Consider the following 13,042-nt stretch of genomic DNA (forward strand, 5'->3'; position numbering starts at 1 on the left):
GTGGGACTTCGTCTGGGAAGACCTCTTGGAGGAGGTGTGCCTTCAATAAGACTTTGAAGAGAGAGAGAGTAATTGTCTGCCAGATTGGAGGAGGGAAGGCATTCCAGGCCAGAGGCAGGATGTGGGCAAGGGATTGGCATGGAAACAGGTGAGGTCAAGGCACAGTGAAAACGGTTAGCACTAGAGGAGCAAAGTGTGTGGACTGGGTTGTAGAGGAGTAAAGTACGGTGAGGTAAGAGGGGGCAAGGAGATGGAGGACTCTAAAGCCCATGGTGAGGAGTTTTTGTTTGATGTGGAGATGGATGGGCAACCACTGGAGTTTTTTGAGGAGGAAGTTTTTTGAGAGGGGTGACATGTCCTGAACATTTTTGTAGAAAAATGATCCAGGCAGCAGAGTGTGTATGTAATAAGTCTTTGAAGCAGGGGGGAAGACAACACTACAGCTCTGTAGACCTTTACACTGCCTCCACACTTTGCTGAGGAAAAGTGGGGCTTAGTCTGGAAGGCCTCTTAGAGGAGTTGCACCTTCAATAGGGCTTTGAAGGGGGAAGAGTGATTGGCAGATTTGAAGAGGAAGGATGTTCCAGGCCAGAGGTAAGACGTGGGCCAAAGGTTGGCGGCGAGATTGAGGGACTGTGAGGAGGTTAGCACCAGAAGAGCGAAGTGTGCGGGCTGGGATGCAGGAGGAGAAAAGGAAGGTGAGGGAACAGGCAGCAACGTGATGGAGAGCTTTAAAACCAATAGTGAGGAGTTTTTGTTTGATACAGAGGTTGATAGGCAACCACTGGAGATTTTTGAGGAGGGAGGTGACAAGCCCCGAACATTTTTGTAGAAAGATAATCTACTTCCTTGTCTATTGTTGCATCATTGATAAGTGTGCTGTGACCATATTTAGTTCTGCGTTGCCAATGTTCCTATGTTGTCTGGCTTCCCAAGTGCAGGCTGATGCATCAACCCTGTTTTCTTTAGCCTTATTGTTAGGTATCGAAATATCAAGTATTAAGATTGGTGTAAACCCTTCCCTCCCTATGAAGGTGAGCACAGATAATGGTGTGGCTCGGTGGAAAGAGCATGGGCTTGGGAGCCAGATGTTATAGGTTCCAATCCCGCCTCTGCCACTTGTTAGCTGTGTGACTTTGGACAAGTCACTTAACTTCTCTGTGCCTCAGTTATCTCATCTGTAAAATGGGGATTAAAACTGTGAGCCCCACGTGGGACAACCTGATTACCTTGTATGTCCCCCCCCTCCCCCACAGGGAGAACAGTGCTTGGAACATAGTAAGTGCTTAACAAATACTATTATTATTATTATTTTTATCTTGTCTTTTCAGGTATAAAATGGTAAGCCAAACTGACTTTCGAGATTGTGAGGCTGATGGTTGGTCAAATGACGTTCCTTTCTGTGACGGTCAGTATGTAACACCATTTTAATTCCGTATCTGATGTTCACGTGCACTTTAACATTTAATTCTATGAGAAGGTTAGAGTCGGTTAATAACTATGTTTATTTTTGGTAAAGATCATTTCTAGGATTTAAACGATCCTTTTGGTCTTCAAAGTGATTTACAAATAATAGTTAATAACTCAGTCTGGTATACAATCTCTGTTATGTTTCAAAAATGACCATGGTTTCAGTCACCCAGTGGCATACTTCAAAACCTAAGGATTTAGAATATGTTAAAATGAAAAAAATTCACGTTACCTTTGCCATGAATTACTGTGATTAAATGATTTTAGGTAATCAACAGTAGAAATAGTGAAATGGATTTTTGTCCTCATAACTCAGATTTAAAGGATTCATTTTGTCCTTTTTCTTCTTCAAAACTTGAAACTGATTATTGATGCTGCCCATGTTTATTCCAGGATAAAAAGAAAACAGAAAATTTGATTCACAAGACAAACGCATTTACTAAGATATTATACTTAGCTGCACATAGCTCTGGGATACATTCAGAAGGGATCACAAATGTTTCTAAGCAGACTATCACAGTAACTTTGTTTTTTGTATTTTTTGCCAACTTCATGTTAAAGTTTTTAAAGCATTTTGAGTATACCTAAAGAGCAAATATGTATGTCTACAGTGATTAAGTGCCTACCAGTTACGGCTCCGAAGAATGGGATGATAATTTTGTCTGGTAATTTGGACTCTGACCAGGAATTCCATTTTGGCCAAGTAGTGCAATTCAAATGCAATTCCAATTATAAGCTGGAAGGACAAAAGGAAATATTTTGCTCAACGGATGGAAACTGGAATGAGCCTGAACCAACATGTGTGGGTAAGGGGAAGATATGCTTTCTACTTTTCTTCTCTTTCTACTCACCTTCTCACCCCTTGACATGCTCATTCCTGGTGGTTAACTGATTCGTAGAAGATGGGTGACATCTCAAAGCGGCCCCAAACCACGGTAGTAAGTAGTAGCAGTAATGTTTATCAGGGGTTGACTCTCTATCATGCACTGTGTTAGAGGCTGGGATGAATACAAGATCATCAGACATCAAGACACCGAGAAGCAGTGTGACCTGCTGGATAGACCACGGGCGTGGAAGTCAAAAGGACCTGGGTTCTAATCCCGGCTCCGCCATTTGTCTGCTGTGTGACTTTGGTCAAGTCACTTAACTTTTCTGGGCCTCAGTTACCTCATCTGCAAAATGGGGATTAAGACTATGAGCCCCATTTGGGACAGGAACTGTGTCCAACCTGGTTACCTTGTCTCTACCCTACATAGGGCTCACAATCTTAATCACCATGTTACAGATGAGATAACTGAGGCACAGAAAAATTGCGTGACTTGCCCAAGGTCCCACAGCAGACAAATGGCGGAGCCGGAAATAGAACCCAGGTCCTTCTGACTTTCAGGCCCGTGTTCTATCCACTAAGCCACACTGCTTCCACTCCTGCCCTATAGTCTTCAGTTCCTCTTGCCTCCAAGTTATCTCTCACTGCCACCTTAAGATGAACTCATCTTTTCTCTTAAATCTCCTCCCTCTAACTTCCTCCTGGCAGTAGACTGTATTGGGTTCCTATAAAGCAAGACCTTTGCTCCAAGCTATCTCTTAAATCTTGTTGTACCCTTTTCAGAGAAACATTCTTCTCAGATCCACTTCTTACTTTCCACCCAAATGGCCTCTATTGTGGTAAAAGTTCCCATCCTCTGATTAAGATTATTTCACTGGCCTCCTCGTGCATCTTTCTGCCTCCAGTCTCTCCCTTCAGCATATATTGCATTCTGCAACCTGGAAAATCTTCCTGCCAAAAAACCTCCAGCAGTGACCCAGTTCCCTCCTCAGCAAACCAACTTTTCTGGAGAAATAAATCCTCAAGGCTTTCCAGTAGCTTTTGCCTTATAGACCGCTCACTCTCTCCAGTCCTCCCAAGCTCACCTTCTCACTGTTCCTTGCTCTCACCTCTTACAACCGTGGCCTCTGGCTCATAACCTCCTCGCTGTCTGGAATGCCCTCCCACCTGATTTTCACCAGTCTACAGGTCTCACGTATGACAGGATCCTCCTATAATTCTGCCATTTCTCAGGGGCACTCCCCAATTCCACCACTCCAGGCCATCTGATTCCAACAAGCAAATATAAGTCCACAGGGAACCGGGACTGTTTCTCACCTGATTATCTTGTATCTACGCTAGTCCTCAAAGCAGCATTTGGCATTTAGTATGTGCTTAAGAAGTACAGCCATTATTATTACTACTAAATATTATGGAGGTAAAAATAATTGTATTTAGAGCCCTTTGAAACTAATATGCTGTACTAAATGCACCTATTCCCATGCTGGCACATCATTTGCCTGTTTTAATTTGAATTCTATATGTTCTTCAGTATTTATCCCTTTGGTCACAGACCCTTAATATTATATTCCTAATTAGATGTCTATCTTAATTTGTAAGGCACTGAAAGCAGGTTCTGCATCTCTCTTTTGTACAGCACCTTGCAACAAATAGGCGATTCACATGCAGTTTGATGATCATGAAAATAATGATGATTTTCTTGCTTGGTACTTCTCCGTTTCCCGTGCTTGAATGCAGTGGTTTGCAGAAGGTTTATATGCATGAAATTACCTGTCACTCCTTTTCCATTTTTGGCCCTCAAAGCAGAATCCCAGTATTAAAAAAGAGCAAGAAGGATTAATATAAACGAGGTGGACGAGTTTGTAACCAACTGAACTGCTAGTAGTAAGAATGTAACAGGCTTGGAGTCTCTTACCAAACTTTCGCCATTACTCAGAGAGAAGCAGCGTGGCTCAGTGGGAAGAGCACGGACTTGGGAGCCAGAGGTCATGGGTTCTAATCCCGCCTCTGCCACTTGTTAGCTGTGTGACTTTGGGCAAGTCACTTAACTTCTCTGGGCCTCAGTTACCTCATCAGTAAAATGGGGATTAAGACTGTGAGCCCCTCGTGGGACAGCCTGATCACCTTGTATCCCCCCCAGCACTTAGAACAGTGTTACACATATTAAGCGCTTAAGAAATGCCATCATTAATTAATTACTCCATCATCCACTGGAAACAAATGGAGTGAAAAGGAGATATTTTCAGTATGACCCTAAATTCGAAATATATTCTTTGTTCCATCAATTCTGCTAATTCTATTTCATGCACTGAGTACAGTGCTCATTGATATCATTTATAATTGATAAATTGATACTATTTGTTCTTATATCTGAACCTGTATCATTTTGGCCCTTCAAGTTGTATAATACTTTTTGGTTCCCAATCTTCTTCCTAAAATCTTTGTTTATTTTTTCCTATTTAGAAATTTATTGTGAGCGCCCCAAACTTGAAAATGGGATCTTTGTTACTGCAACCTCGATTTTCAAGGAGAATGAACGACTGCAATATTCCTGTAATCCTGGCTATTACTACAAGGAACGAGGAGATGCTATATGCAAGGAATCTGGATGGAATCCCCATCCATCATGTACAGGTCATCTTTTGCTAGTTTCATCTTTCCTCCTATTTAGTAGCATAAACAATTTAGGGCAATGGCTGTTTTAAAGATGAAATCCCTCCCACCAAACAGAAAACATACTGAGCCAACGCTCCCCCCCCCAAACCCTCGCCCTCCCCCATAACTCCCAGTGGGCAGCCTGGAAATCAATGGGGTTGAATTTTCGACTTCTCTTAAATGTCTATTTCTCAGGCCCACCAATGCCTTAATATGTAAGTAGAAGGAAGTAATACCTCAGAAATCACTCATCTGAGTTTCAGTTGATTTTGGAAAGACTCTCCTTCTCCTACACTGGGCACTTAGGGTCCCACCTATTTCTGCTCCTTTTAAAAATGTATTATGACATTTGTCAAGAATTTACTATGTGCTAAGTGCTAGGGTAGAAAAAATGTAGCAGATGGGACACAGTCCTTGTCATGAGACTTAGGGCTCACAATCTGATTCCCATTTTACAGGTGAGGAAACTAAGACTCAGAGAAGTCGAGGTCACAAAGCCAGCCAGTGACAGAATGGGAATTAGAACTCTGGGCTCTTTCTATTAGGCCTTGATGATACCAAATTCTGTTTGTTGTTACTCTACCTGGTAATGTGGCCTAGTGGAAAGAGCCCAGACCAGGGCCTCAGAGGACCAGGGCTGTAGAACAGTGCTTTGCACATAGTAAGCACTTAATAAATGCCATTATTTTTATTATTATTAATCTCAGCTCTTCCACATACCTGCTATGTGACCTTGGGCAAATCGCTTAAATTATTTGTGCCTCCGTTTCCTCCTCTGAAAAATGGGGATTAAATCCCTTTTATCCCCCCTTCTTAGATGAGTTTTTGTTCGATGAGGAGGTGGATGAGCTACCACGGGAGGTTCTTGAGAAGTGGGAAAACATGGCCTGAATGTTTTTGTAGAAAAATGATCCTGGCAGCAGAGTGAAGTATGGACTGGAGTTGGGAGAGACAGGAGGCAGGGAGGTCTGCAAAGAGACTGATACAGTAATCAAGGCGGGATAGGATAAATGATCAGATTAACATAGTAGCAGTTTGGATGGAGAGAAAAGGGCAGAATTTGGTGATGTTGTGCAGGTGAAACCAACAGGATTTCAGGGTCTGGCACACTGTAAGCCCTTAACAAATCCGTCCCTCCCCATCCTCTGCATCTCTTGCTGTGTTCCTCAGCAAACTGGGCAGTCAGCGGGGAGCATGGGGAGAGGCAGAGAAAGGACTTAAATGCACATTCGGTCTGGCAGGGCAGCTATGAGCTACAAAAGCAGTCAAGGCTGCTTTGGGGCCAATCATAGGAGATTTTTCTCAAAAGCAGGGAGTAGTCACGCCAGGCCCCAGATTCTTCAGGGCTCACCAGGCTTGGACCAGGTTTGAGTCAAGCAGAACCCAGATCAGGTCAGGTTAAGACCCAAATACCTCATGCATGTGTGGTCCTCTAGGTTGCCCAATATGGTGGGGGCTGGGAGCAGAGGGGAGGGTAACAATAAAAATAATTTCATAACCTCTTGTCTTTCTCCTCACCTGCTGTGAATAGCAGGTTGAGGTGGGAGCTTCTGCTGATCGAAGCATAAATGTCTCCCTCTCCCCTTTTTCTTTCCTCTCTGCTTCCCCTCTCCCAACTTTTACAACCACCCCCAACGTGTGTGTGCAAACACACACACTCATATGGAAAGGTGTTGGGGGGGGGGCATTCTTTTGGACTTGCTTCAGCCTTCCACATTGGGATGTAAATCAACAGTCCTAATTTTCTACTGCTAAACCGATGAAAGAGTAAACAAATCATGATTTTCCTCCTTAGAAATTTTGTGTAACCGCCCTTCTCTTGCCAATGGAGTATTCAGACCAGATAAGGATAAATATCGAGCGGATGAAGAGATCGAGTTACAGTGTAACCAAGGCTTTCAAGCTCCACCTGAAGGAAAGAAGGCTAAATGTACTAACAGTGGCTGGATACCATCTCCAAGATGTAGCTGTAAGTTTCCTTAGCGTCTCTGTCTTCCTTTACCAAATTGAAAAACCTGCTGATTTGACAGAAAATTCAGCAAAGCCAACTTTGCTGTTGCTTTTCTGTTGTTATTCCAATTAAGGATGGGTTTTTTGGGGGAGAGGGGAATCTTTATGAGGATTGGCTTTATTACTCTGTGGCTTCCCTCCCTTGACTCCATGGCTCCCTCCAGTTATTGCCTCGTTTTCCTCCTACCATTCCTCTCAGTCTGGCTTAGTGGCAAAATCAAGGGTTTGGGAGTAAGAGGTCGTGGTTTCCAAACCTGGCCCCACCATTTGTCAGCTGTGTGACTTTGGGCAAGTCACTTAACTCCATCACCTTGCCTCCTCCTACCTCACCTCATTTCTCTCTTTCTACAACCCACCCTGCACACTTTGCTCCTCTGGTGCTTACCTTCTCGCTGTGCCTTGATCTTGCCTGCCTCACTGCCAACCCCTAGCCTATGTCCTGCCTCTGGTCTAGAACGCCCTTCCTCCTCAAATCTGAAAGACAATTACTCATCCCCTCTCAAAGCTTTATTGAAGACACATCTCCTCCAAGAGGTCTTTCTCAGACTAAGCCTTTTCCTCATCTCCCTTCTGCCTTGCCCTGACTTTCTCCCTGTGCTCTTCCCCACTCCCAGCCCTACAGCACTTATGTAATAATTATTTGTATTTGTTAAGTGCTTACTATGTGCCAAACACTGTTCTAAGTAGGTACAGGGTAATCAGGTTGTCCCACGTGGGGTTCACAGTTTTAATCCCCATTTTACAGATGAGGTAACTGAGGCACAGAGAAGTTAAGTGATTTGCCCAAAGTCACATAGCAGATAAGCATCGGAGGCAGGATTAGAACCCATATCCTCTGACTCCCAAGCCCGGACTCTTTCCACTAAGCCACACTGCTTCTCTAAATAATAATGGCATTTGTTAAGCTGTTACTATGTTCCAGGCAGTGTACTAAGCACTGGGGTGGATACAAGCAAATCAGGTTGGACACAGACCCTGTCCCCTGTGGGGCTTACAGTCTCAATCCCCATTTTACAGATGAGGTAACTGAAGCCCAGAGAAGTGAAGTGATTTACCCAAGGTCACACAGCAGACAAGTGGTGGAGCCGGGATTAGAATGCATGACCTTCTGATTCCCAGGCCCATGCTGCTTCTCTATGTACACATTTGTAATTTTATTTATTTGTATTGATGTATGTGTGTCCCACCCCCCACCGAAACTGTAAGCTTGTTGTGGGTAGCAAATGTCACTGTTTATTGTTGCCTTATAGTTTCCCAAGTGCTTAGTACAGTGCTCTGCATGCAGTAAGCAATCAATACATACGATTGATTGAATGAATGACTTTAAAACATCAACCGGTTGAAGACTATGTCTATTCTTTCTGTTTAGTACAAACACTAATCAGGTGTGTTGTTTGGCTAGAGATCAAAATCCAAACCACGCCCTAGAGGCTTTATTTGGGTTTTACAGGTCTCAGGAGTTCTTCAGTCAAGTCTAACTAAGGTCAAGGCTTATTTTTTAGAGACCAGATTTTCCAAGTTAACTCTTGAACAATGGAGGGAGATTGGAGAGACACTAGGGTAGAGCAAAGGAAATACTTTACTTAGAGGATTGAACAGGACATAAATCAAAAATAATGCAAATAATTGGGATTTGCAGCAAAGAGTAAAATATGCTGAAAGTTGATTTAGCCAGAGTTCAAGAATATGAAGAAATGTTTTAAGAATGACAGTGAGGCCGCAGAGAGAAAATGGGAGTGCATTCTAGCAAGAAGGATTTCAGTGAAAAAGGTGAAAGTTTCACCCTGAAAAGTACAACCCTTATGTTTCACAGGTTGCTGTAGAGTCATCGACTCTCTGGGCAAATTAGGAAAATTAAAGAAAAGCAATGGTCTTCTTGTAAAGGCAACTTTATCTGTCAAGATAAAGACGGGAGGGTGTGAAACGTAAAGAAGAAAACAGAAAAGGAACTCAGTGGGAGACTTTTTGGGACAGGGAAGGAAAGAGAAGGAAGGAAGGTGATCCAAGGACAGAATAGGATGGACGGAGGCCGCAGGATGTGAGCTGGGGAGGGGCAGATGGGCAGAAGCTGGAGGAGGTGATGAAGAGGTAATAAAGGCAGGCAAGCCTAGGGCTCCGTTATTTGCAATCGGGGGCAGTAGATGCTGAGAGTCTGGGTGGATATCAAGTGGCACTGAACTGTCACCGGCATCTCCTGCCAACGATTGCTGCTTTGGAGGATTTGAGCACCAGCAGCGGATCATTCGACAATTGTTCTTCTCTAAGACGAGCTGTTGGACTTGGTGATCTCTTCCTTGGAGCTTTGCCAGCCTCACAGTTTATTTAGTTCTGCCTCTTCTTCCAATCTAAGCTCATTGACAAAGCATGCCTAGGCACATGGGGCAAATGGATCCCCTTCACACGTGGAATACTTAAAATTCTATGGAATGCCTATTTGTGATCCAAGAATTGTGAAAGTTGACTGTGGAAGGAAAACAACTCAAGTAGCCATGTTGGGAGAGAAGGAAGGGGAGGAGTTTCCTTTCTTAGCACGAGAGCAGTAGCGCTATTCAGTGCCTCTGGGCCATTCCAAAATTCCACCTATCATCAGACATTCATGCATTTTGGGTGAGGGACTGATTGTGAGCAGGGAGCTGAATCATATGAACTGAATGATGTGCACAGAAACTAAGTCGCCTGCTCCAGCTGTGAAGGTTGAAGCCCTCTCAAGAGTGATTATCTGCCAATGGACATGACTCTGCTGGAAATAGAAATACAGGAATGGGTCGGCATGGAAGAAGAAGCACTATTAAGTCCTGCAAATTTGCACTGAGTCAAAATCACTGTGTTGAATGCCTGCTGGTGGAAAAAGTGATTTTCATTAAAATGATTTTTAAATTCTTTTTCCAAGTCAGGCCTTGTGATCGTCCAGAAATAGAAAATGGAGAAATGTACAAAAATTATGACCTTTACTGGGACTTAACTAGGACTCAATATCCTGCACAAATTGGAGTAACAAAGTATTACAGATGTAATCATCATTTTCGATCTGCTCATCGAACTGACTATTCAGGCTGGACTACTATTGAATGCACGGAGAATGGATGGTCACCAACACCCAAATGCCTCAGTAAGTCAATATCAAGGGTTATAAACTCAGGGATGGATTTAGAACATGTTTGCAAGGTGCTGGAATAGATGATTTGCTCCTCCAGATTTGTGGAGGGGCAGAAAGTGGGTTGGATCCCTGGGTCATGCTTTGAAATACCAAATGTTGTCCCTGTGCTTTAGCACGATATTTGACACAAAGGACCATTTTGGTAAAACCAGGGACAGGGCCACTGATGATAATCTGGCCACCATCTAGTCAATCAATCAATTGTATATACTGAGCACTTGCTGTGTACATTACACTTTACTAAGCGCTTGAGAGAATACAGTATAACAGAGTTGGTAGACACATCCCCTGCCCACAATGAGCTTACAGTCTAGAGAGGGAAACTGTACTATATAATAATTCATATATATAAGTAAATTGCAAATACGTACATTAGCGCTGTGAGGCTGGGTGGGTGAATAAAGGATGCTAATCCCATTGCAAAGACAATGCAGAAGGGAATGGGTGAAGAGCAAATGAGGGCTTCGTTGGGAAGGCTTCTTGTTGGAGATGTGTTTTTAATAGAGATTTGAAGGTGAGAGAATGATCATCTGCCAGATATGAAGCCAGAGGGAGTCTCAGGCCAGAGGTAGCATGTGGGAAAGGGGTCAGGGGTGAGAAAGAGGATATCAAAGTGAAGGGAGTAGATTGCATTAGAGGCTGAATGTAGTTGGAAATCAGAAAGGTAAGATAGGAGGGAGCAAGGTGACTAAGTGTTTTAAAACTGATGTTAAGGAGTTTTTATGTGATGAGGAGGTTGATGGACAACCAATACAAGTTCTTGAGGAGTGGGGAAATGCAGGCTGAACAGTTTTGTAGAAAAATGATCTGAGCAGCACAGTGGAGAATGGACTGAAGTGGAAAGTGACAGAAGGTGGGATAGGATAATGCCTGGATTAATGTACAAGCAATTTGTATAGAGAAAACGGTAGATTTTCGCGAAGTTGTAAAAGTTGATCCAACAGAATTTGGCGACCGGTTGAATATGTGGGCAGAATAAGAGAAATGAGTCAAGGATAATGCCAAGGATAACGCGTCAAGGGCTGGTGAGACAGGTAGGTTGGTGGTGCTGTCTACAGTGATGGAGAAGTCAGGGAGAGGGCAAGGTTTCCGTAGGAAGGTGAGAAGTTCTGTTTTGAACATGTTAAATTTAAGGCGAAGGTGAAGATTTGGTGATCATCTTCATAGAGAGGGTAGTTGAAGCCACGGGAGCCAACCAGTTTTTCAAGGGAGGGAGTGTAGATGGAGGCTAGAAGGGGTCCCTAGAGCTGAACCCTGAGGGATTTCCACAAGTAGCAGGGTGTAAGTCAGTGGAGGAGCCCACAGACTGAAAATGAGAAAAGGTGCCACAGAGATAAGAAGAGAACCATAAGAGGACAGTATCAATGAAATCAAGATTGGATAATATTCCCAGGACAAGAGGGTGGTCTAGTGTCAAAGGCAAACCTTGCCCTCCCCCTGACTTTTCCAACCGTGTAGATGGCACCACCATCCTTCCTGTCTCACAGGCCTGTAACCTTGGTGTTATCCTTGACTCCTCTCTCTCATTCAACTCACATAATCAATCCATCACTAAATCCTGTCGGTCCCACCTTCACAACATCACCAAAATCCACCCTTTTCTCTCCATCCAAACTGCTAGCACATTAATCCAATCACTCATCCTATCCCACCTGGATTACTGCATCCTTGCTGACTTCCCAGCCTCCTGTCTCTCCCCACTCCAGTCATATATTCATTCAATCGTATTTATTAAGCACTTACTAATGTGCAGAGCACTATACTAAGCGCTTGGGAAAGTACAATACAACAATAAACAGTGACATTCCCTGCCCACACACTTTGCTCCTCTAATGCTAATGTTCTCACTGTGCCCTGATCTCGCCTATCTCGCTGCCTCCCCTTGCCCATGTCCTGCCTTTGACCTGGAACCCACTCCCTCCTCAAATCCAACAGATAATTACTCTCCCCCAGTTCAAAACCTTAATGGAGGCACATCTCCTCCAAGAGGCCTTCCCTGACTTAGGCCCCCCTCTTCCCTTCTTCCAATCCCTCTGTGTCACCCTGACTTGCTCCCTTAATTCATCCCCCCTCCCAGCCCCACAGCACCTATATACATGTCTGTAATTTAATTCATTTATTAATATTAAGGTCTGCCTCCCCCTGTCTAGACTGCAAGCTCATTGTGGTCAGGTAATGCATCCGTTTATTGTTGTATTGTACTCTCCCAAGTGTTTAGTGCAGTGCAGAGCTGATGATATGGCAAGAAGGAGATCTTTGGTGACCTTTGAGAGGGCAGTTTCAGTGGAGTGAAGCGGGTGGAAGACAGATTGGAAGGACTTCATGGAAAGAACTGGAGAAGATGAAGTGGAGACAGCCAGGTTAAACATCTCTGTAGTAACAAAGGATTGTAGTAACCGCTGAGGTAAATGCAGTACAGGAACTTTGGACAATCCCTGTCCCACATGGGGCACACAGTCAGTGCAGGAGGGAGTTCAGACAGGAAATGAGGAAATAAAATAAATTAAAATAAATGAGGATATGTACAGAAATACTGTGGGGATGAGGGTGGGGTGAATAAAAGGGTACAAATTCAAGGGCAAGTTTGACATGAAAGGGAAAGGGACTAGGGGAAATGAGGGCTTAGTTGGGGAAGGCTTTTCATGGACTTGTGATTTTAATAAGGTTTGAAGGTGGGGAGAGTGATGGTCTGCCTGATATCAAGGGAGAGGGAGTTTTGGCCAGGGACAGATCGGGTCAAAGGAGTTCTGCTGCGGAGGTGAGGAGGGATTGGGGAGTGAAGTTTGGTCAGTCTCGCTGTGGTTAGGGGTACATTTTGCTGGGTTTGGGGGCTGCCCCGGCAGCTTCCAAGCCCGGGACCGTAGTCTCTGAAGCTCCTCTGCTTATCCAGCACTGCTGACCTGGGGAGATTAAAGGATATTTAT

At 44.0% G+C, this 13,042-nt stretch overlaps 1 protein-coding gene across 2 annotated transcripts in view; it reads left to right on the forward strand.

The window, feature by feature from the left end:
- CFH (complement factor H) overlaps positions 1-13,042 on the forward strand; it is an 83,704-nt gene that overhangs the window by 23,890 nt on the left and 46,772 nt on the right. For both annotated transcript variants that reach the window (XM_038758332.1, XM_038758331.1), the window contains exons 4-8: positions 1,332-1,408; positions 2,082-2,276; positions 4,760-4,930; positions 6,747-6,920; positions 9,852-10,070. In XM_038758332.1, coding sequence (XP_038614260.1) covers positions 1,332-1,408; positions 2,082-2,276; positions 4,760-4,930; positions 6,747-6,920; positions 9,852-10,070 — 836 coding nt within the window. The remainder of the gene's footprint in view (positions 1-1,331; positions 1,409-2,081; positions 2,277-4,759; positions 4,931-6,746; positions 6,921-9,851; positions 10,071-13,042) is intronic.

This window comes from Tachyglossus aculeatus, chromosome 16, assembly GCF_015852505.1.
Source record: "Tachyglossus aculeatus isolate mTacAcu1 chromosome 16, mTacAcu1.pri, whole genome shotgun sequence".
Lineage (NCBI taxonomy): Eukaryota > Metazoa > Chordata > Mammalia > Monotremata > Tachyglossidae > Tachyglossus > Tachyglossus aculeatus.